This window comes from Oncorhynchus mykiss, chromosome 30 (genome assembly GCF_013265735.2).
Source record: "Oncorhynchus mykiss isolate Arlee chromosome 30, USDA_OmykA_1.1, whole genome shotgun sequence".
Classification (NCBI taxonomy): Eukaryota; Metazoa; Chordata; class Actinopteri; order Salmoniformes; family Salmonidae; genus Oncorhynchus; species Oncorhynchus mykiss.
This window is the reverse complement of record NC_050570.1, coordinates 28,925,783-28,950,590: the sequence shown is the minus strand read 5'-3', so window position 1 is coordinate 28,950,590 and position 24,808 is coordinate 28,925,783. Positions and strand designations below refer to the sequence as shown.

The window sequence follows — 24,808 nt, the reverse complement described above, 5'->3', positions numbered from 1 at the left end:
CCCTCTCAGAGGTCTATTGTCAACAATGCTCCCCATCTGGGAGACAAAAGGCTGGGCAGTTAAAAAAAAAAAGTCTACACATCAAGGCATGGGGTTTTACTGGATCTTCTTATTGCTCATTCTGCAATGAGTAAGCTAATGAGATACTCGAAAGAAGCCAACCATATCTGATATGTAGACAACGCAGCATGAGCCAACTGTATCTTTACTAGAGATAATAAACCTGAATGTCAATTTTTGGCTAAATTCATGGACTAAAATCGAAGGAAAATTGCAATACATAACGGTAAATGCTGCATTGGAGAACGAGGCCAAAATCTTTGACTGAAACACCACAGATCCGTTGTTACAACGTTTGAGACAATGATTTCTGTTTTATACATTCTATATAATATATGGGATAAGGATTGAAACAATAGTGCGTGAAATGCATAATGACATCTCTGGGGTCCATGGCAAAATAAGATATGTCACAGGTAGGCCCTACGTCATGGAAGTGATGCAGGGATGGACCCAAGAGACCGTGGGGGGTCGGCAACATAGTAAAGATTTTCACTATAACAGAGGCGCTGCATTCTTGGTTATATATACATTGCTATAAGAAGGCGCATGTAAGCATGATATGGAGCACAAAGCATCTATCTTTTATGTAATATGTTATCACAAATATGCCGACTGTATATTGAGACAGTAGCCAACAAACGAAAGCTGTAGGATGAACATCCAATTGATGCAATCATCGAAAATATAATGAAAATGACAAATAGCCAATTATCGGCGCAATTCGAGCCATGCCAAATATGTTCACGCATTTATAATTAAATAAAACAACATTGTCCATTTCCAGCGCACAAACACATCTGTAAAGGATGGAGCAATCGTCAGCAGGTCAATGAAAACGAGAGGCTGTGACAAGGTCAGCAGCCTATTGAAAATAAAGACACCATTTATGACAAAGAAAACATGCCAGAATAAAGAACAAGTTCCACCACCTTATAAGTGATCTCGTTTCCCCCGCAAATCGGCCTTGAAGTTGCCGGCGGCGCCTTGTATCTCCAATCTAACAGCTCATCGACCCTCTTTGTGTTGCTGATGCTGCGGGTGCTCGCGACAGACAAGCACGCATGGCCAAGAGTACAGACGGCTCTGGTGAGAAATAGAGTCCCGCACAGTTGCACGCACGTGAGGGTGTGGCTGGCGGAGGCTGCGCTTGGCACAAAAATCACCCAACGTCCACAAGCGATCTCCTTCCTCAAGGCTACGATGCCACTCTCCTGTTTGTTAAAAATCGTTGCCTAGCCTAGGCCTATATAGTATATGTTCACACAATAGCTTTGGCTATTGATCTAGTATAAATAATGTCTGGATAGGCATAGTATATGTCTTTGATTTGATTCGGAGTGGAGGTGCTTGTTTGTCATTGACAGTCTTCACGGTCTGTCACAGTGAAGTGGCCTATCACATTCTGTCTGAAAATGATTACTATATTAGTATAGAAAATCTCACTTCAATTAGCCGCAGTGCGATGGATCTCAAATATTGGGCTAAAATTTGATGTGACGAATATGCGCTCTCTCTGTATTTATATATGGAGGACATACGTGACACCGTTATTGTTCGTTGGCTGTGGGGCAAGACTGGCATGACTGACTTCTTTGTGCATCTTGAGCCAGCCCTTGCAAAATGACCAATGAGTGGGTGCTTCCACAATTCACGAAGCATAAAGGCCTCCATAGTTGGAGACGATTCCAATGATTTAGCACCACCCTAAAAAAAAATAGGCCTAAAATAATACAAAAATGTTACTTCTTTATCAGATCCATGTGCAAAACTGCTGTTGGAAAGACAGACATTCATAATGCAGTTATAAACTGAAAACGAGTTACAACTGTAGGTAGGCTGGGCTTCCAGTAGGAGTCGGCATTGGATTCGTAAAGTCCTTCCCTGCTCCCTCCCAAACCCAGCGGGACAAAATATACTCCACAACTACAGTTCCCACAATCCCCACCGACGCTTTCTTCTTTTTACAGGAACAGGAGTATTTTTGGTAGTAGCAGCCTACTTTACTGAGAATACGATATGTGTACGTGGTAGTTTACACACTTTTTTCTCCTCATAAAAACAATATATCACATATCCAACGGACATCATTCAGAGATCGATGATGCCTCCGCGAAACCAAGATTTCGGACTGAAAAAGGCTGGAGGGGCCAGGAGCGGGTCCGTGATAAACTTCAGAAAAACTGTGAATTCCGGCTCTTTACGCCGCAGCTCTACTGTCTTGCCATCGGTGCTGACGTTCGCTGTGATCGTGGCGTCCGGGGGCCTTCTGCTCATGATAGAGAAAGGAATGCTGAATAGTATGGAGACACCACCACCTCTGGGATACAGCAAGAGGTCAGGCTACCCCAGACAAGCCCGAAATCTCGATCCAGCTGTGGACGCAGAATCCCAGGTAAATTGAAGCCACGGTGTGTAGATTCCCAGTAGCCCACCACTCGATTTGGCTGGACATGTTTTGGAAGAATATTACTTTAAAATACCTTAGGCCGACAAATGTATTCATAACCAAATAACTAAAGGACTTATTACTCCATTAATGTTTTTGTCACAGGACACTTTGTGTCAACAAATAATGTAGGCTATAACTTCAAAGTCATTTTATTTATATAAAAGTACATGATGCCATCTCGTGATGAAATGTTAGGCCTTGCTTGAGCACTACAGATATTTAATAGAAATCAAGTGCCGTTTGCCCATGAACATTTCATGGGAAGCATTATCTTGGTGGTCTACTCTGATGGAATGCATATCATAACATGTTGTGTAGGTATTAGATTGACACGGGTGATATTGTACTATTATCTTAAATGTCTTACATGAACTCAGCAAACAAAAAGAAACATCCTCTCACTGTCAACGGTGTTTATTTTCAGCAAACTTAACGTGTAAATATTTGTATGAACATAACAAGATTCAACAACTGAGACAAACTGAACAAGTTTCACAGACATGTGACTAACAGAAGTTTAATAATGTGTCCCTCAACAAAGGGGGGAGGTCAAAATCAAAAGTAACAGTCAGTATCTGGTGTGGCCACCAGCTGCATTAAGTACTGCAGTGTATCTCCTCCTCATGGACTGCACCACATTTGCCAACCAGTTCTTGCTGTGAGATGTTACCCCACTCTTCCACCAAGGCACCTGCAAGTTCCCGGACATTTCTGGGGGAGAATGGCCCTAGCCCTCAGCCTCCGATCCAACAGGTCCCAGACGTGCTCAATGGGATTGAGTTCCGGGCTCTTTGCTGGCCATGGCAGAACACTGACATTCCGGTCTTGCAGGAAATCATGCACAGAATGAGCAGTATGGCTGGTGGCATTCTCATGCTGGAGGGTCATGTCAGGATGAGCCTGCAGGATGGGTACCACATGAGGAAGATGTCTTCCCTGTAACACATAGCGTTGAGATTTCCTGTGTAACGGATGTGAAACAGCTAGCTTAGTTAACGGTGGTACGCGCTAAATAGCGTTTCAATCGGTGACGTCACTTGCTCTCAGAACTTGAAGGGTGACTGTTGTTGATGTGTGCAGAGGGTCCCTGGTTCACGCCCGGGTGAGGGGACGGTCTAAAGTTATACTGTTACACCTGCAATGACAACAAGCTCAGTCCGATGATGCTGTGACACACCGCCCCAGACCATGACGGACCCTCCACCCCCAAATCGATTCCGCTCCAGAATACAGGCCTCGGTGTCAACGATAAACATGAATCCAACCATCACCCCTGGTGAGACAAAACCGCGACTCGTCAGAGAAGCGCACTTTTTGCCAGTCCTGTCTGGTCCAGCGATGGTGGGTTTGTGCCCATAGGTGACGTTGTTGCCAGTGATGTCTGGTGAGGACCTTACAACAGGCCTACAAGCCCTCAGTCCAGCCTCTCTCAGCCTATTGTGGACAGTCTGAGCACTGATGCAGGGATTGTGTGGAACTCAGGCAGTTGCTGTTGTTGTTCTGTACCTGTCCCACAGGTGTGATGTTTGGATGTACCGATCCTGTGCAGGTGTTGTCACACGTGGTCTGCCACTGCGAGGACGCTCAGCTGGCAGTCCTGTCTTAGGCGTCTCACAGTACGAACATTGCAATGTATTGCCCTGGCCACATCTGCTGACCTCTTGCCTCCTTTACGTTCACACAGATGAGCAGGGACCCTGGGCATCTTTCTTTTGGTGTTTTTTTAGAGTCAGTAGAAAGGCCTCTTTTAGTGTCCTAAGTTTTTGTAACTGTGACCTTAATTGCCTATCGTCTGTAAGCTGTCCGTGTCTTCACGACCATTCCACAGGTGCATGTTCATGAATTGTTTATGGTTCATTGAACAAGCATGGGAAACAGTGTTTAAACCCTTTACAATGAAGATCTGTGAAGTTATTTGGATTTTTACGAATTATCTTTGAAAGGCTGGGTCCTGAAAAAGGGATGTTTCTTTTTTTGCTGAGTTTAGTTTTAAAATGTATTTTTTTTTTCTTTTACATCTCCCCCAAACCCCATTCAGATTCTCCAGGAGATCCGTAACCGCACCATCCGGACCATGTGTGGTCAGAAGAACATGCCTCACAGTGTGTGGTCCCTGAGCCCCCTGCAGAGGAAAACCCTGCTGCAGCACATCCTGGTGAACGACGAGCACCGCTTCCTCTACTGCTACGTCCCCAAGGTGGCCTGCTCCAACTGGAAGAGGGTTCTGAAGGTCCTGAGTGGGGCTCTAGAGAACGTGGACGTCAACATCAAGATGAACCACAAGAGTGACCTGCTCTTCCTGTCCTCCCTGAAGCCTGAGGAGATCCGCTATAGGCTGAAACACTACTTCAAGTTCATGTTTGTCAGGGAACCCATGGAGCGCCTTCTCTCCGCTTACAGGAACAAGTTTGGGGAGATCAAGGCCTACCAGGAGAAGTACGGTGCCGAGATCATCAGGCGCTACAGAAAGGGCCATGCCAAGGATACAGCAGTGGCTGGGGATGATGTGACTTTTGCTGAGTTTGTGCGCTACCTGCTGGATGAGGATGTGGACCGCATGAATGAGCACTGGATGCCCATCTACAACCTGTGTCAGCCATGTGCCGTGTCCTATGACTTCATTGGCTCCTATGAGCATCTGGAGAGTGATGCGGACTATGTGCTACAGCGTATTAGTGCACCTCCACACGTCCACTTCCCTGAGCGACAGACGTGGTACAAGCCTGTCACCAAGGAGACGCTGCACTATTACCTATGCAGTCTGCCTCAGAAGCTTCTCAGGGAACTCCTGCCCAAGTATATTCTAGACTTTTCCCTGTTTACTTACCCCTTCCCCAACACAACCACTGAGTACTGCAGACATTAACTGCAAGATGGTATTTTATACTTGGAAATATTATTTTTCTACAGCATCTTGTTACACATTTGCCATTTCTTTTTTTCTTTTTTATTATTCTGAGGGAACAAGCAGTATTTTGATATGTTACTTTTTACATTAGATGTTACAGCATTGGGAAATATGAATTGTGTGTTTGAGTATATGCATAAAACCACTGAACTCGAAAGGAATTGTATTTTTAGAAGGAAAGAGGATGTTACTGAAGCAAATCAATTAAGTAATTAAACTGTTACTGTCCAATTGCTCTAATTACTGTGCACTCCATCTGGGCTTCAACCAAACAACGACCCAACAAAGTATTAAAGCCCCAATAACACATTTGTATTTTGTATATACATTTTCCTCTACACTTTTATGGAAATCTCTTATGTGTTGTCTCTGATGTTAGGTACAGACGAGTTCAGTGAATTTGTTTGTACAAAACTTTATTTGAAGGAATAAGTTATTAATTTAGGCATAATGGGAATAATATGTAACATTAAACATGTAAAAATACCACAGAACACAAAGCTGAACTAATGACCTATTCTCCTATCAGTGGTCTAATAACCAAGTCCAGTTTCTTATAAATACATTTGGTAAAAGTATCTCAGTCCAATCACCTATGGATCTCCCAAGTATAAGCAGAAAATGTACAGTACCTCCAAGGTACACTTCAATTTGACAATACTATTAGTAGCTCAATTAGTCTATTTTTTTTCCATGGAGAAACATAATATAGACAATCAAATTCTTCAAACAATTGTCTCTGGTGAGAGGACGGCATGATTTCAACTTTGATCCAAGTTATTGCATCCTTCATAGAGAAGGACGGTGGCATTTTAGACCATTAGAAGCATTTTTGTTGGACACAAGAGTTGCTAAGTTGTGTGTGAATCGTTTGTGTGATGCGTCCAAACTGATACCCTTACAGGCTTCTCACGCACTCACTCCAGCTCCTTCATTTCCCTGTCTGTCGGGTGTCTCTACTCCTTAAAGCTCACAATTCTGTGGAGGAAAAGGGAAGTTGCATCAATTACAGGCTTGAATACAAATCAGTGTGATCTATAAAGTCTGTTTTATAGATGCTAGGGGATCGCAGTGATTGCAGAATGGATATAAAAGTAGGAAGTGGTGTGATGTGTCTGTGCAAGCACGTACGTAGTATTGTGAGTGTAACTCACTTCTCTGGTGACCGGTCGGTAGAGCGCTCTGGAGTTCGCAGGATGGACCGTTCCGGGGAGGGCGGACGGGGACTCAGAGATCTGCTCAGGGGGGAGGAGCTCCGCAGTGAGGAGAAAGACATACCTTGCCTGCGCATCTCCTGCACAGCCCTCTCACTGAGGTAGAGAGACAACAAGGGCATGAGGGACAGATAGTAGCTCTTAGCCTTTTCAATTACACGCAAACAAACATTTGGATTATTGAGGTAGGTGACTGATAAGCTGGGCACATAGAGTCATTCAGCTCACCGCTCAAAGCGCTCAGTGGTCAGCTGTCTCTTCAGCACGTCCATCTCTGTTTGCAGCTGAGAGACTTTCCCTCGGAGTAGTGAAACCTCCCTGGCATGCCCTGCCCTGCACACACACACACACACAGTTACTTATCTTTATTAAATCAGTAAGACTCAAGATTGTGTGTAATCAGTGGGTCTGTGAAGAAGTACATTCGTTGGCTCGAGGATTCTTTAGGACCTTCACTTACGTTTTGCTGTCAGCTAGGGCGAGTCTGTCCCGCAGAACCTTCAGCTCCGACTCCCTCTCGCTGGCGCTCAAATGCGTGTGGAACTCCTTCTGCCGATTGGAGGAGAGAAGTGTCTCTAGGTTACGGACAGTCAGCCTCTCACTGGCCAGCTGCTTCTTCATCAGCTCTGCCTCCGAGCGCACGTCCTCCAGCTCTCCTGTCACCTACGAGAGCAGCACACGCTCATAGACAGACAATGAAAGGCAGAGTCGACACTACACAGACAGGGCACATTTTCTTATAGCTGAGGTTCCTGCATTTAGCCTGTAAGGCCTGTATCGCAACTTATTGGTACATGCATTGTGTGTGTGTGTGTGTGTGTAGTCAAAAGTTTGGACACACCTACTCATTCCAGGGTTCTTTATTTTTACTATGTTCAACATTGTAGAATAATAGTGAAGACATCAAAACTATGAAATAACACATATGGACTCAAGTAGTAACCAAAAAAGTGTTTGAAAAATCTAAAATATATTTTAGATTCTTCAAAGTAGCCACACTGATGACAGCTTTGCACACTCTTGGCATTCTCTCAATCAGCTTCATGAGGTAGTCACCTAGAAATATTTTCAATCAACAGCTGTGCCTTGTTAAAAGTACATTTATGGAATTTCTTTCCTTCTTAATGCATTTCAGCCAATCAGTTGTATTGTGACAAGTTCAGGGGGTGGTATACTGAAGATAACCCTATTTGGTAAAATACCAAGTCCATATTTGCTGAGTTAAATATATAATGGTGGAAATGTACACCACACACGTGTGTTTGTATGTGTGTATATATATATATATATACACGCGTGTGTGTGTATGTGTGTGTATGTGTGTGTGTATGTATATATATATATACACACACACGTGTGTGTGTATGTGTGTGTGTGTGTGTGTGTGTGTGTGTGTATGTATGTATATATATATACACACATACACACACACACACACACACACATACACACGTGTGTGGTGTACATTTCCACCATTGCTAAATTCATGAAGGGAAAAGAAAAGGGTGGAGGACTGAGATGCAGTCAGTTTGCTCACCCTCTCCAGCTCCATGCTCTTGGAGGTGAGCTGGCGCGTGCTGAGCTCTTTGCTTGAGTCCAGTTTGACACAGAGCTCCCTGACAGAGGCCAGGTCAGACAGCAGGACAGTCTTCTCCCCCCGGGCCGCCTGCAGCTCCTCCTCCAGCCGGGACATGCCCCGGGCCAGGGACGACACCTGGGCCTCGTACGCCTGCAGGGCATTCATGTGCTATAAGGTTGGGACAGAACAGGCATCCTCGTCACCAATTGCAGCAATGCAAGTGAATTCAGTACAGTAGATATTGGGTAGAGGTAGGCAAGAACAGATATCATAAGCTATTGGACATTTTAAACAAAACTCAAACTCTACCCATTTTAAGCTTTATCTACAGCATTTTTCTTCACCCACATTGCCCCCCTCCCCCAGTCTCACCTCCTGGATCTCTCTCTCCTGATGTCCCACAGTCTCTCTGAGGTGTCGTCTCTCTGTGTCTGAGGAGAGCAGCTCTAGGCGGATGGAGTTGTTGAGGCCCTCAGCGTGCTGCAGCTTCAGCTCCCGGTCCTCTGACTCCCCATGTGCCATCCGGAACCGCTCCAGCATCTCCCTGTTCTCCTTCTCCTGGAAGACAACATTATTTAAATCAGTTAAAAACTATTGGAAGGACTCCATAGCAACTGGAGGATGGCTAAACACTGGAAAACAGCCATTATCAATTCCAGTAGATACATAATAATCCAACTGTAATATCTACACTAGAATACAATCCCTTTGAGGGAAACATCTAGTGTGAATATACTACTGCTGTGTAGAGTGTTACTGCTTACCTTCGCAAGCATTATATTCTCTATCCTGGCCACTTCTGAGATGTAGGAGTGAACTCTCATCTTCAGCTCGTCTTTCTCATGCAAAGCCTCTTCCATCTCGGCATGCACAGCCTAGACACACAACACGTGCAAATGAGACCCATGAAAACGGAGTATGTATGAAATGTTTGCATCCCAATTAAATAAAATAACTTGTAGGGTAAACGTGCCCCCAAGTTAGATACGTCTATTGTGGTTCACAAAAGCTCTGTTATCCAACTGTGCTCTGTACCTGGTTCTCCCTGGTCATAGTGGCTAGGTCATCCTGTAGTCTCCGGTTCTCTCGCAGGGCGATTTCTCGGTCTCTCCCCACTCCAGACAGCTCCTCCTGGGCAGAGTCAAGTTGTCTGCGTAGACTGGCTATCTCCCGCTCACGGCTGCTCAGTGCCCCCTTCAGCTGACTGCAGGTACAACACAATATCACTGATCCACTCGCTCGCCACACACACACATATTCGGTAGACATGCCTCTCACACAAATGCACAAACAGACAACTCAAAACACACAAGAAGAGTGTACACTTACTCTAGGGAGTTCTCCATGTCTTTAACAGTAAGTTTAACTTCCTCCAGTGTCTTCTCCTGCAGAACGAGAGACGGAACAGTGCTCACTCTGCAGGACTGCCTAATCCTATAGTTCTAGTCCCTCTAACATGTACAGGCCAGTCACTGGTATCTAGTGCCCTACCTTCCTGGACAGCTCATCCTGTAGCAGGGCCAGGCTCTCAGTCTTCTGGTCCACGTCATCCTGCAGAGCATCCTTCTCCCTGTCCAGAGCAGAGACAGTCTTCTGGAGCACAGTAACTCCGTCTCTCTGGGTGGAGCCATGGCGACTCAGCTCAGCTGATGGAAGTATTTATTTATTTAAAAAAGCATCTCAGAATAAACAAAGGGAAACAGTGTGTAAGATATCCAGGTCTAACTAACCCCTGCATCCACAAACCCCTCACCTATTTTCTCCTCCAGTTTCTCCATCTGCTGGTGGGCAGCATGGAGCTCGTTGGTCTTCACAGAGAGCCTGTGTTGTGTGTCAAACAGAGACTGTTCCATCTGCTCCTGCAACAGCCTGAACATAGAGCGGGAATTAGCCATTTCCCATCACTACATTACATAAATGACATCACATCCACACAAAGAAAGACAGACGGACACCGACAGACAGTACCGTAGTGCGCTGGACTCAGCTCTCTGCTGGGCCATCTCCTCTGCAGTGTGGACCAGGGCAGTGGAGCGAGCCTTCAGCTCCTCCTCTATAGCCACCCTGCCATCCTTCAGCACTGACACCTGAGACCGCAGGTCCAGACGCTCCCTCTCCAACTGGGGACCAAAAACACACACCATAACACACTCTACTCCTGGTACATCATGCATGTAAGATCAGCTGAGGTGGTAATAATGGCAGAGGCAGACATGATTGACAGCGCAGTACACGGTGGTTGTAAAATCTGTGTAAGGTGTTCTATCTACAAAAAGTAATATGATCAACTGCGACAGGATCATTTGGCTTTGATTTGGTGAGAAGTTGATCAGTCTCACAGTCTTGATGGTGTTTTCCAGGTTCAGGATCCTCCGCTCCTCTTCCTCTCGGTCTGTGAGAGCACAGGTCTGGGCAACTTTTAATCTCTCTCGGAGTGTGTCCCTCTCAGAGGTGATCCTTTGTAGGACAGCATCAGCCTGCTCCCTCTCCTCCTTCAGCCTCAGGACCTCTGTGGACAGCTCTGATCCTGTACGGACCCGCCTCAGCTCCTCCTGAACCTACAGTAAAGACAGATATTAGAGGTCGACCGATTAATCGGCATGGTTGATTAATTAGGGCCGATTTCAGGTTTTCATAAAACGGTAATCTGCCTTTTGGCTGCCGATTACATTGCAATCCACGAGAAAACTGCGTGTCAGGCTGACCACGAGTGCATCGTCAAAAGGACCTTGTGGCTGCAAGGAGTAAGTTGCAAGCTAGCATTAAATTGATCTTATAAAAAACAATCAATCTTCACATAATCACTAGTTAATAACACATGGTTGATGACATTACTAGTTTAACTAGCTTGTCCTGCGTTGCATATAATCAATGCGGTGCCTGCTCATTTATCATCAAATCACAGCCTACTTCAACATCGCCAAACGGGTGATGATTTAACAAAAGCGCATTGGCGAAAAAAGCACAATCGTTGCACAAATGTGCAGTTGAAGTCGGAAGTTTCCATACACCTTAGCCAAATACATTTAAACTCAGTTTAACTATTCCTGACATTTAATCCTAGTAAAAATTCCCTGTCTTAGGTCAGTTAGGATCACCACTGAGTCAGGTTTGTAGGCCTCCTTGCTCGCACATGCTTTTGCAGTTCTGCCCACAAATTTTCTATAGGAATGAGGTGAGGGCTTTGTGATGGCCACTCCAATACCTTGACTTTGTTGTCCTTAAGCCGTTTTGCCACAACTTTGGAAGTATGCTTGGGGTCATTCTCCATTTGGAAGACCCATATGCGAACCAAGCTTTTAAGTTCCTGACTGATGTCTTGAGATGTTGCTTCAATATATCCAAATAATTGTCTTTCCTCATGATGCCATCTATTCTGTGAAGTGCACCAGTCCCTCCTGCAGCAAAGCACACCCACAACATGATGCTGCCACCCCAGTGCTTCACGGTTGGGATGGTGTTCTTTGGCTTGCAAGCCTCCCCCTTTTTCCTTCAAACATAACGATGGTCATTATGGCCAAACAGTTCTATTTTTGTTTCATCAGACCAGAGGACATTTCTCCAAAAAGTACACTCTTTGTCCCCATGTGCAGTTGCAAACCGTAGTCTGGCTTTTTATGGCGGTTTTGGAGCAGTGGCTTCTTCCTTGCTTTCAGGTTATGTCGATATAGGACTTGTTTTACTGTGGATATAGATACTTTTGCACCCGTTTCCTCCAGCATCTTCACAAGGTCCTTTGCTGTTGTTCTGGGATTGATTTGCACTTTTCGCACCAAAGTACGTTAATCTCTGGGAGACAGAATGAGTCACCTTCCTGAGTGGTATGACGGCTGCGTGGTCCCATGGTGTTTATACTTGCGTACTATTGTTTGTACAGATGAACGTGGTACCTTCAGGCGTTTGGAAATTGCTCCCACGGATGAACCAGACTTGTGGAGGTCTAAAAAAAATGTCTGAGGTCTTGGCTGATTTCTTTTGATTTTCCCATGATGTCAAGCAAAGAGGCACTGAGTTTGAAGGTAGGCCTTGAAATACATCCACAGGTACGCCTCCAATTGACACAAATTATGTCAATTAGCCTATCAGAAGCTTCTAAAGCCATGACATCATTTTCTGGAATTTTCCAAGCTGTTTAAAGGCACAGTCAATTTAGTGTATGTAAACTTCTGACCCACTGGAATTGTGATTAATTGAAATAATCTGTCTGTAAACAATTGTTGTAAATGTAAACAATTGTTGGAAAAATTACTTGTGCCACATGGCACAAAGTAGATGTCCTAACCGACTTGCCAAAACTATAGTTTGTTAACAAGAAATTTGTGGAGTGGTTGAAAAACGAGTTTTAATGACTCCAACCTAAGTGTATGTAAACTTCCGACTTCAACTGTACCTAACCATAAACATCAACAGCAACTGTTTGGGCCGCCCTGGCTCGTTGCGAACTGTGAACTAATTGGCCAGAATTTTACATAATTATGACATAACATTGAAGTTTGTGCAATGTAACAGCAATATTTAGACTTAGGGTTGTCACCCGTTCGATAAAATATGGAACGGTTCCGTATTTCCCTGAAAGAATAAACATTTTTGTTTTCGAAATGATAGTTTCCGGATTTTACCTTATTAATGACCAAAGGCTCGTATTTCTCTGTGTTTATTATATTATAATTAAGTATATGATTTGATATAGCAGTCTGACTGAGCGGTGGTAGGCAGCAGCAGCCTCGTAAGCATTGATTCAAACAGCACTTTACTGCGTTTGCCAGCAGCTCTTAGCAATGCTTGAAGCACAGCGCTGTTTATGACTTCAAGCCTATCAACTCCCGAGATTAGGCTGGCAATACTAAAGTGCCTATAAGAACATCCAATAGTCAAAGGTATATGAAATACAAATGATAGAGAGAAATAGTCGATGCATAATTCCTATAATTAACTACAACCCAAAACTTCTTAACTTCTTTGGGGTACCCCCCTTCTTCTCAATTTCCACCTAAAGACATACCCTAATCTAACTGCCTGTAGCTCAGGCCCAGGCGCAAGGATATGCATATTCTTGGTATCATTTGAAAGGAAACACTCTGAATTTTGTGGAAATGTGCATTGAATGTAGGAGAATATAACACAATAGATCTGATAGAAGAAAATACAAGGAAATAACATATGTTTTCTGTTCTTTATTGTTGCTGCATCATATTTCAAATGACCAAGAACAGCCAAACATATAGATAGGATGCTGGGGATGATTTTAATTAAGAACTTTTTTAACCTTTATTTAACTAGGCAAGTCAGTTAAGAACTAATTCTTATTTTCAATGACGGCCTAGGAACAGTGGGTTAACTGCCTGTTTAGGGGCAGAACGACAGATTTGTACCTTGTCTGCTCGGGGATTTGAACTTGCAACCGTTGCAATCTTTCGGCAGGGTAGCCACTAGCAAAGTTTTAGACAGATAACTTGAGCGAGCTACATGACATTGAAAATGAGCGAGCTACATGAAAAAATTAGCGAGCTACATGACATTGAGCATGAAGTCACCCAGGTGTCCCACACAAATGTAACCAAATGTACCAAAGTGGCCGAATTGGTACAGTGATACATTTGGAAGGTAATAACTATATACAAAATACATAAATGCTATTCTAACACACACCAAAAAATTACATATAAAAAATATTATTATTATTATTTTTTAAATAACAAGGGTAAATATTTACTCGGTCTCGCTTTCTCTATCAATTTCCTCTATAATTTGGGTTAAATCTGTATACCTAGACTTTGTTTTAGCTTTTCCTGATTTATTCGCCATAATTTAAATATATAAACTTGCTGAAAATGCAGTTGACTATGTACTGCTATGCGTAACACTCAAGTAGGATTTGCAATGGCGAATGAACCTCTTTTACGCCAGAGATTACGACAAAGGCTGGTCTTCGAACGTATAACCATTACATATTGCCGTTTACCTCAACTCATTGGCTATCTTCCAAGCTAGATTTCAAGATGATCAGTGGTCATTGGGCCAAAATACAGTCAATCAACGATAGACCGGTCCTACCATTGGTGCGCAATGAGGTCATTGATTGGTGTCTTCAAATCGGTTTGTTTCGGTCAATACGTCCCGGGAAAAGAACCATCACGTATGGTTGTGTTAGTAACAACTAGAGGATTGCAATGAAACCAACCATGACTGGATAAACGTTTGTTTAGTGTGTGTAATTACCACGAACGCTTCGTCCAAAGTTGAATGAGACGGAAATCACGACGCAAGCGGTTTACAAATGTTTCGTGTTAGGCTATAAAAATGGATTTTAATCAAACAAAACGAACATTCACTGTGTAGTTAGGACACTTGGCATTGCCACCAGAGGAAGATATTCAAAGGTAAGCGATTTATTTTATTGTTATTTCTGACTTTCGTGACGCTAATGCTTGGTTGGAAAATGCTAGTAATACTTGTGTGTGCGGGGAGCTGTCCTCAGAAAATAGCATGGTTTGCTTTCGCAGTAAAGCCTTTAGGAAATCTGACACAGCGGCTGGATTAATAAGATGCTCATCTTTTAAATTATGTAAGATACATGTATTTACAAGAATGTTTACTATAACAAATGGTGTATTTAGAATGTTAGCGCTCTGCAGTTTCACCGGATGTTGGCCTGGTGGGACGTTAACCTCTCTAGGGTAGGTGAGACGCTAACTGGGAATATTGAAGAACTGGGAATATTGAACCACCAGCTTTCATATGTTCTCATGTTGGGGAAATTGGTGAGAAAAAGTGTAAAAAAAAACATTTAAAAAAGGGTAGATTTGCAGGAAATTAGCTTTAAAACAAAATTCTCTCCGCCAACAAGAGGGGTTGGGGTCATGAGGTTGGAGTTTGTTACTATACCGATAAACATGATTATTATATGACAATATCCATCCAGACCTTTGCCATCAAGGAAATGTGTGTGACCGGACAGTAGTAGTACTTGAGTGCCCCCGCCATAGACACTGGCTTTCAAATACTGATCCAACGGAGGAGGGTGTAAGATGTGTATTTGACACCTGAATTGATAGGTATGTTTAGACTTTAAATGTTTGGTACTACACTGAAACAATCTTTTTCATTTGATATGCCACGTCCTGGCCTGTCTCACCTTTTTGCACTGTAAACTAAGCTGGTCCCGCTCAGCAGTAAGGGCCTTGACGTTGGTTTGGATGTCCTCCATGTGTCTCTCAAAACCCAGCAGTACAGCCTGGAGCTCATCTCTCTCCTTCACTGTCCGGGAGAGCTCCAAATCAACATTGTCCCCCTAAATAACACAGAAAAATAAATGATTTACCATACATGCAAACAAAATAATGATATAAGAGGCTTACTAGTACCATGAGTTTATGTACGTATATACATTAAATAAGAACATAACGATGTATTCTTTGCATTAGTATAAATGGCTGGCTCTTTCACCCTGCCATGCCAGCCTGTTCTCCCCCTGGGGCTCCTGCCCCTGCCTGGGCTGCTGCGGGTGTTGGTGTGGTCCATGACGCCTGGTCCCCTGGCCCTGCGGTAGCGCTCAGCCTCCTGTCGGTAATAGTCCCGCTCCTCTTCCAGGCTCCTGACAAATGCGTCCAGGCGAGATGGGGAGCGGTCCTTCCCACACACACCGTGTTTAGACCTCATGCTCTCCAGCTCAAGCACCAGCTCTTTATCTAGATACAGCAACCAGAGTCAGTTGGGCTTAGGCCAGCTCAGGCCAACTATAATCAATGAGAGACATTTGAGTCTCAAAGTTCCAGTGAAACAGGAGAAAAACATTGCTACTCACCAGCATCAGTCATTTTCTCTAGTTTGTCCTGAAGCCTCCTCTTCTCTTCCTCCAGGAAGTTCACCAGTCCCTCCATCTTCTCATTCTGCTCCCCGAGCTCCCCCAGCTGGTTCCTCAGACGGTCCTTCTCGTAGTCTCCCTCAGCGTGGTCCTAAAACATCCAGTCAGAGGAGTCAGATACAACTATGATATTGTGAGTAAAATGCTGCACAGATTCAAGTTTCCCTTTAACAACTATCTGATGTGGTACTGTAACAGATAGACATTCTCTAGTCATTGAGACGTTAAGTTTTAACAGGAACGTGAAGGCTACAAGCCTTTCTAAGCCCAATAAATAAATAAAAAGTCATACCCTTCTTAACTTTGTGATTACATCTTCCAAGTCCTCCAAGGCTCGGTGTTGCTTTTGGATTTCTTTCTGAGGAGAAAAACAGGCCACAGATTTTCCTCAAATTGAACCCTCTGTCTGTCTTTATACAGTACTCCTCCTGTTCCCATTTATCTTCTTCCTCCCTTCTCACCTTGGCCTCCTGTAGTTCCAGGTCAGCAGTCTCCAGCACCAGGTCCTTGTCCTTCTCCAGCTGCTTGGCCAGGTGGTCTATGTGGGTGAGCTCCTGACACAACTCCTGGTTCTTGGCACTGAGGTCCGCCACCTCGGTGGATGCATCCTGCTTCCTCTGCTGCAACCCCTGAACCTTCTGCTCCAGAGTCCTGTTAGTCTCCTGCAGGTACTCGATCTGGGAACACGACACCGAGAGGTCAATGTGTGGTAAGTGCTCAAAGGACTTTGTCAAGCCTGAGTTGATGGTTGTTGGTGTCGACAGAAACAAGTAAGTTATTTGTGGTCAGTTTCAATTTGAGGGTAGGTTGCGGAGATCAATTCAATGTGTGGGTAATACCCATTGTGTGAAGTGGGTCAGGTTTCAGTTCTTACCTGCAGGTTAAGGTGGGCAATCAGTTTCTCATTGCTGATGGTCTGAGCCTCTAGGGAGATGACATCATAAGGACGCCCTCCATCAAGTGCTCGACTAAGACGCTCAATCTCTTTGTCTCGCTCCTCAACCTGTATGTGCAGGTGTTTGATACCGCCCTGAGCTCTTTCAAGGTCTAATTTCAGTTTGGTTACGTCCTGCTGCAGCTCCTGGATCCTAGGGTAAAATGAATCCCAAGTTATTACTAGGAGTGTAATGGTACACATATTGTATTGGACTGGGGGGGGTATATAGATAGATATTCTAAAATGGATTAAGAAATATATATCCTCAATCTACACACAATACCCCATAATGACAAGCGAAAAATATAAAAACAGAAATACCTTATTTACATAAGTATTTAAACCCTTTGCTATGAGACTCGAAATTGAGCTCAGGTGCATCCTGTTTCAATTGATCATCCTTGAGATGTTTCTATAACTTGATTGGAATCCACCTGTGGTAAATTCAATTGATTGGACATGATTTGGAAAGGCACACACCTGTCTATATAAGCTGACCGTGCATGTCAGAGCAAAAACCAAGCCATGAGATTAAAGGAATTGTCTGCAGCTTTGAAGGTCCCCAAGAACAGTGGCCACCATCATTCTTAAATAGAAAAGTTTGGAACCACCAAGACTCTTTCTAGAGCTGGACGTGTGTGTGTAATCCATTTTAGAATAAGGCTGTAACGTAAAAAAATGTGGAAAAAGTCAAGGGGTCTGAATATTTTCCGAATGCACTGTATGTATGTACACACACACTAAGACCTGCTTTTTCCATGACAGACTGACCAGGTGAATACAGGTGAAAGCTATGATCACTTATTGATGTCACTTGTTAAATCCACTTCAAATCAGTATAGATGAAGGGGAGGAGACAGGTTAAAGATGGATTTTTAAGCATTGATTGTGTATGTGTGCCATTCATAGGGTGAAGAGGCAGGGTGAATAGGCAAGACAAAATATTTAAGTGCCTTTGAACAGGGTATAGCAGTAGGTGCCAGGCGCACCGGTTTGTGTCAAGAACTGCAACGCTGCGAGAGTTTTTCACGCTCAACAGTTTCCCATGTGAATCAAGAATGGTCCACCACCCAAAAGACATCCAGTCAACTTGACACAACTGTGGGAAGCATTGGAGTCAACATGGGCCAACGTTCCTGGGGAACACTTTCGACACCTTGTAGAGTCCATGCCTCAAAGAATGCAACTCAATATTAGGAAGGTGTTCTTAATGCTTTGGACACGATCGATAGTGTCATGACTCTCCTGGCTGAGGATCCAAGGCCTCAGATCAGCTTGGCAAATGGCTGACGAAGACCAGACCCCTCTCACCACAGAAGTGGGGGGGCTGGGCCGGTTTTATGACACCTCACGGCAATCGTAAATTTTATGCAGCAGAGAACCCGCTCTTGCTCTTTAGTATCAAGATTGGAATCTGCTTTGTTAGAGACATTTTGCCACCAAAAAACTCTTAACGTCCAAAAGTGAACACTGCAACAATATTTCTAACATCCAAATGTGGGAAGTGGTCTATGGAACATGTCTGTTTTGTGATGCGATTAACAAATTGTATATGGTATAACAAAAATACTGTAACTTGGAAAGTGTACGCACTGTTTATGTCAAGATTCCATCCAATACGTGGTGTAGACAATATGCAAAAGGTTGAAACTATTTTTGAAAAGATAGGAATGTAATTTTAGTTCTCTAACGAGATCATAGTTTTTGATTATACAGCAACACAGCCATGCCCCGAATAAGGTCAGAGAGCTTGTCAGCATGATGGAACCGCCCTTTTCAACCAGAGCGCTTAAAAGGACTGGGTAAGAATGAACATTTCATACCAGAAGACGTGAGACCGTGGTCCATACGTTGAAATGGTTGGAAACTCTAAGGAGATAACCTCACCTACCAGACCAGAAATGTGTGGAGCGTTAGCTACATGTGGGAAATGGTTGAAACGGTGAACCAACACGAGGTGAAGATAACCTCACCTACCAGACCAGGGTACCGCCAGTCTGCAGCTGCGTGTGTAAAGTGCTTCAAACTCTGACTAAAGACACGAGGTGTGAAAGAGAAAAATCGCATCTTAGACAAGCATTGGTGCATCTAAGTAGCTGCTCTGAGGAAACAACCCATTGAAGCCAGGACAACTAAGAAGGACATTGTGACCTCTGGTGGACAACCAGAGCCTTACACCAATCGACCCCTTCCTATAAAAGAATTGATTGGTTTCAACAAAGATATACAACGAACAAAGACATCCACACGTAAATACATTCATTACTTCTTATTCCAAAACAGGCGGTGGTTCGTGTGCAAAGTAAATGGTTACTGTGAGCGTAGTTTCCAAATGTACGATAAGTGTCTCTTTCGCTCTCACTTTTTCCCCCTTCCCATCTATGATGTAACAAGCCGTCATGTCTTGTCAGTCCACTTGGATCTTTTGTAACGTAAGTGTGTATGTGTATTCTATTATTATTTAGTTAGTAAATAAATAATTAAACCAATTTGTGTAGTACTGAATAATCAACAAAGGTTGGGGTTCATGCAGAGCCAAGAAGGTTATGACTGTTCAGAATGAGAACTGATATAAGGTAATGATTAATAAGTGACAGTTATCAATATACTGTTTTAACTTATATCTTCTAGATTTTCGGGAAATGGTAACTCGTTAAACAACTTCTTCGTAGTGCCACAAATTCCTAATGAGTTAATTGTTACATTATTAATTTAATCGGGTAACAATTAAACATAGTTAGTGGATTGAATAAATAGCAGTCATCACATTAATGAAAGTCACGTCAAGACAATAGATTAGATAGTCAAGTGCGCTCCTTTGTATGCCTCGAGTAAATCTCAGCTGAAAAATAAAAACAATTCAGGCTATTCCGTTAAAACAACTAGAGCCTATGTGCTGATTGCAATTACAATTAAAATCTTAAAATTGGTGCATTTCAAACTGTCCTTTTGTGACACGCAGCCGGGAACTAGTTCTGTACAATGGCGAGTGGTGGGGTCGTTAAACCAGGAGAATCCTCCATCATCGTTTAGATATCCAGTTTGGGAACATTTTGGCTTCCCAGTAGATTACAACAGTGATGGACAGAGAGTTGTGGATAAAATGTAACAGTATTTGCCAATGTTCAATGACAATAGATTGTGCAGCTGCCTACATTTCAGTATTCCTACCACTGGAGCAAGACGGAAACAACACAGCTTCGTTTCCCCTTTGCATTCAAGCAGCTCGTCGTAGCTGATTCTGCGCCAAAGAAATTACAAGAGGGATAGGTATGTTTATAGCAGTTGATACGCGCCCATTCTAGGTGGTTGAGAATATACAGTGCCTTGCGAAAGTATTCGGCCCCCTTGAACTTTGCGACCTTTTGCCACATTTCAGGCTTCAAACATAAAGATATAAAACTGTATTTTTTGGGGAAGAATCAACAACAAGTGGGACACAATCATGAAGTGGAACGACATTTATTGGATATTTCAAACTTTTTTAACAAATCAAAAACTGAAAAATTGGGCGTGCAAAATTATTCAGCCCCCTTAAGTTAATACTTTGTAGCGCCACCTTTTGCTGCGATTATAAGTCGCTTGGGGTATGTCTCTGTCAGTTTTGCACATCGAGAGACTGAATTTTTTTCCCATTCCTCCTTGCAAAACAGCTCGAGCTCAGTGAGGTTGGATGGAGAGCATTTGTGAACAGCAGTTTTCAGTTCTTTCCACAGATTCTTGATTGGATTCAGGTCTGGACTTTGACTTGGCCATTCTAACACCTGGATATGTTTATTTTTGAACCATTCCATTGTAGATTTTGCTTTATGTTTTGGATCATTGTCTTGTTGGAAGACAAATCTCCGTCCCAGTCTCAGGTCTTTTGCAGACTCCATCAGGTTTTCTTCCAGAATGGTCCTGTATTTGGCTCCATCCATCTTCCCATCAATTTTAACCATCTTCCCTGTCCCTGCTGAAGAAAAGCAGGCCCAAACCATGATGCTGCCACCACCATGTTTGACAGTGGGGATGGTGTGTTCAGCTGTGTTGCTTTTACGCCAAACATAACGTTTTGCATTGTTGCCAAAAAGTTCAATTTTGGTTTCATCTGACCAGAGCACCTTCTTCCACATGTTTGGTGTGTCTCCCAGGTGGCTTGTGGCAAACTTTAAACAACACTTTTTATGGATATCTTTAAGAAATGGCTTTCTTCTTGCCACTCTTCCATAAAGGCCAGATTTGTGCAATATACGACTGATTGTTGTCCTATGGACAGAGTCTCCCACCTCAGCTGTAGATCTCTGCAGTTCATCCAGAGTGATCATGGGCCTCTTGGCTGCATCTCTGATCAGTCTTCTCCTTGTATGAGCTGAAAGTTTAGAGGGACGGCCAGGTCTTGGTAGATTTGCAGTGGTCTGATACTCCTTCCATTTCAATATTATCGCTTGCACAGTGCTCCTTGGGATGTTTAAAGCTTGGGAAATCTTTTTGTATCCAAATCCGGCTTTAAACTTCTTCACAACAGTATCTCGGACCTGCCTGGTGTGTTCCTTGTTCTTCATGATGCTCTCTGCGCTTTTAACGGACCTCTGAGACTATCACAGTGCAGGTGCATTTATACGGAGACTTGATTACACATAGGTGGATTGTATTTATCATCATTAGTCATTTAGGTCAACATTGGATCATTCAGAGATCCTCAATGAACTTCTGGAGAGAGTTTGCTGCACTGAAAGTAAAGGGGCTGAATAATTTTGCACGCCCAATTTTTCAGTTTTTGATTTGTTAAAAAAGTTTGAAATATCCAATAAATGTCGTTCCACTTCATGATTGTGTCCCACTTGTTGTTGATTCTTCACAAAAAAATACAGTTCTATATCTTTATGTTTGAAGCCTGAAATATGGCAAAAGGTCGCAAAGTTCAAGGGGCCCGAATACTTTCGCAAGGCACTGTAAACTTCCCCCTAGCACCCATTTCAGCACACAGGTATTACACTCAATAGCCTAGAAAGCAAGCCAAATTCGAAGTTATCAATGAATTGGCCAATGCACCCTGTGTTGTGCTTACTACAGATATATTTATATATACAATTTAAACTAGGCAAGTCAGTTAAGAACAAGTTCTTATTTACAATGATCGTCTAGGAACAGTGGGTTAACTGCCTTGTTCAGAGGCAGAACTAGAGATTTTTACCTCAGGGATTCGATCTAGCAACCTTTCGGTTACTGGCCCAAATCTCTAACTATTAGGCAACTTGCTGCCCCTAATGGATGTATGGACCTCCAAGGCTACAGAGAAGCTGTGACAGCCCCATTACATTACCCCGGAGTGGGAGATGAGAAGTACCGCGCTACAGACACGCCTCCTTTATGAGAGTCACAAATGCACATATTTTTCTCTTTGTAAGAAAACATTATAGCATAAGCCTATACAATGTCTGAATCATGTTTACATATTTATTTCACATGCATATTGCACATTATTTTAGTGTTGTTATTGAGTAATTGTGCATTTTGATTTAAGAAAATACTAAGTGTTGATATGGCTCCATATACCTGATGAGAGCACAATCAGGAACACCAATACTTTCTATTTTCTTAAATAAATAAATATTAACTACAGTAACGGCTGGAATTGAATTTTCCACTGTACCGAAAGCGAATCGTGACCCCCAAACCCACAATACGTACTGAACCGTGGCTTTGGTGAACTGTTACACCCCTAGTTATTACAAATTTAAAACATTGCAAATATCCCTTTGATGCATCTTGATGTGAATAGCACCAGCATACTATTTAATTGTACATTGTTAATATGTTTAAATAAATACAAAATAAATAGCTTGAAAGTGATTAAACAGCTACAAGGAGTATCCCACCTGTCATCAGCCACCTGCAGAAGATCTGCAATGTACGGGTCATCAGGCTGCGCCACAGGTTGAGTGGGGCCAGAGGAGGGCGGGATAAGGTCATCAATCTGCATCCGCTGACGTCTGAAAGGAATGCTGTGCTTTTTCCCTCCTGCCAAATCATCATTAATGGAAACATCCTGGTGTGTGGTTGTATAGAGGCTGGATGTACACGTTAGAAAAACAGGACATGTAGTGGTGCTCTAGCTTAAGAACTTGAGTGAATAACTTGTGGGTGAGTAATAGAAGTATGAGGTGGATGCCAGTGGATGTTGGGTCTATGTCCTACCTGGTGTCTGCACCACAGCCTGCATGTTCTTCTCCTGCAGCTGCTGAATGCGCTCCGTCTTGGCCTTGCTGTCCTTCTCCAGGGAGCGGACCTTGTGCACATACTGGTTGTTAAGGAACTTCAGGTCTGATGTCTCATGGTCCAGCTTTCTGATGTAGGCTTTGAGCTCTGAGACAAAGGGCAGTGACAGGTTTCATATCAAAATATATGTATTGCCAGTGATAACAGAAGGAGTAAAAATGAATGGGTTAGACCAGTTATTTCTGTTACGAGAGGACAGTGGGATTCATATATGAATGGACTACTGCTTCACTGAGTGGCATTGTGTGGACTGATACCTCTGCTTACTCGCTCTTTCTCCTCCCCGAGTTTGAGGAGTCCAAGGTGCAGCTCATTGTTCTCCCGGACCAGCCGGGCATTCTCCGTCTTGTATGGCTCCAGGAGGGCATCTAGATTACGGCTTTCTTTCTCAGTCTTCCCTGCATTGAGCTTGGCATTGCGCAGACTTTCTGTGGTGTGGACCAGATCACTGCAATAGAGGCAGAAACACACAAACCTCATTCACTATAACATGGGACGCAATAACATCTCCCTATACAACTGGTAATTTACTATCATGTCCCAGAGGTGAATATGTATTTACCTGAACAATCTTTCCACCAGTGGCAGGGTCTCGATTCCCAAAGGCTGTCTGTATCCCAGTTGATCCAGACGTTTCCGAAGGTTGATAAACTTCCTCTCTGCATTGGTGCTCATTGTTGCTGCAGCAGTCTACAAAACAGGACATAGTAAAGATTCGGAGATAAACTAGCTATAACCACAGATGGAGTTATTTGCTGACTACAGTTTATTGACTACATAGTTAGTCAATACTATTGGACTAGCCAAAGATGGACTGGTAGTGCATTGACAACTGAAACGGGCTACTATTGCACCAGAGCAAGTAACGTTAGCCAGCTCATTCATCCTATCAAGCTGCAGCTAGCTAACGTTAGCTAGGTCGTTCAGGCCAGGTAAAGTTATGGCAAAAGGAAAAACAGGATTTCAGTGACAGTCTAGCTTGCTATAGCGAACTTATATATTCTTGCCAGTAAACTTTCATCAATTGTTAGTCGCTAAATTATACTCACAAATCTACGGTCCGGTTAGCTAGATAGCTAACTTAGTTAGCTAACGTTAGCTGTGATTGTTGACATGACTTCTGTAAACAAAGTTATAGAACAAACAACGCTGAAAAGACTGCATGAGACTCTCACGTATGTGCCAGGTGGAACACCTTGTAGAGGTTTGCGAAGGTGGTCAGTCAGTACATGGATTTTTCATGAATGCAAAGCTGTCGTTCGACTCGCCCTGATCTGAACTAGCTAGCTAGCTTGTTCTCTGTCGGCGGTAAAGTAGTTTGAAAATGGCGCCGAAGCTCATCCCACTTCGCTTTAACTTCTCCATGGAAACGAGACACATGTCACCTGAACCTGTGCCAGTGAACATCTCCAAAGTCTCCAACGAGTTCAGTAATAGCCTACACTCAGTTCTACTTCGCAGTTGTAGTTATCACTACATAATGAATGAGCTCAGTGCTTCTAATCTAATGCCAACTATAAAATAGAAATGTTA

At 43.3% G+C, this 24,808-nt stretch overlaps 3 protein-coding genes across 7 annotated transcripts in view; 1 reads left to right on the top strand and 2 right to left on the bottom strand.

The window, feature by feature from the left end:
* Nucleotides 1-1,195, bottom strand: part of cracd (capping protein inhibiting regulator of actin dynamics) — a 28,282-nt gene extending 27,087 nt beyond the window's left edge. For both annotated transcript variants that reach the window (XM_021599439.2, XM_021599436.2), the window contains exon 1: nt 993-1,195. The gene's annotated coding sequence lies outside the window, so the exon portion shown is untranslated. The remainder of the gene's footprint in view (nt 1-992) is intronic.
* Nucleotides 1,196-1,998: 803 nt separating this feature from the next.
* chst14 (carbohydrate (N-acetylgalactosamine 4-0) sulfotransferase 14) lies at nt 1,999-5,729 on the top strand. The gene is made up of 2 exons (XM_021599432.2): nt 1,999-2,455; nt 4,551-5,729. Exons 1-2 carry the CDS (start codon nt 2,162-2,164, stop codon nt 5,376-5,378), a joined length of 1,122 nt encoding a protein of 373 aa, XP_021455107.2. The 5' UTR covers nt 1,999-2,161; the 3' UTR covers nt 5,379-5,729.
* A 90-nt stretch (nt 5,730-5,819) lies between these two features.
* Nucleotides 5,820-24,605, bottom strand: cep135 (centrosomal protein 135). 4 transcript variants are annotated; one of them, XM_021599429.2, is made up of 24 exons: nt 24,325-24,605; nt 23,838-23,965; nt 23,533-23,723; nt 23,195-23,362; nt 22,876-23,017; nt 16,952-17,165; nt 16,539-16,754; nt 16,370-16,435; nt 16,018-16,168; nt 15,660-15,901; nt 15,349-15,504; nt 10,553-10,771; nt 10,182-10,333; nt 9,967-10,082; nt 9,705-9,859; nt 9,543-9,598; nt 9,249-9,417; nt 8,978-9,088; nt 8,586-8,771; nt 8,172-8,363; nt 7,095-7,297; nt 6,863-6,967; nt 6,575-6,730; nt 5,820-6,398 (listed from the first exon to the last, which is right to left on the bottom strand). In XM_021599429.2, the coding sequence occupies exons 2-24, from the start codon at nt 23,948-23,950 to the stop codon at nt 6,377-6,379; spliced, it is 3,501 nt and encodes a 1,166-aa protein (XP_021455104.1). In that variant the 5' UTR covers nt 23,951-23,965; nt 24,325-24,605; the 3' UTR covers nt 5,820-6,376. The 4 variants fall into 4 exon arrangements, with proteins under 4 accessions (XP_021455104.1, XP_021455103.1, XP_021455101.1 ...); XM_021599428.2 differs by having other exon boundaries at nt 6,552-6,730; nt 8,172-8,381; nt 24,325-24,604; XM_021599426.2 differs by having other exon boundaries at nt 8,172-8,381; nt 24,325-24,604.
* Nucleotides 24,606-24,808: the final 203 nt, after the last annotated feature.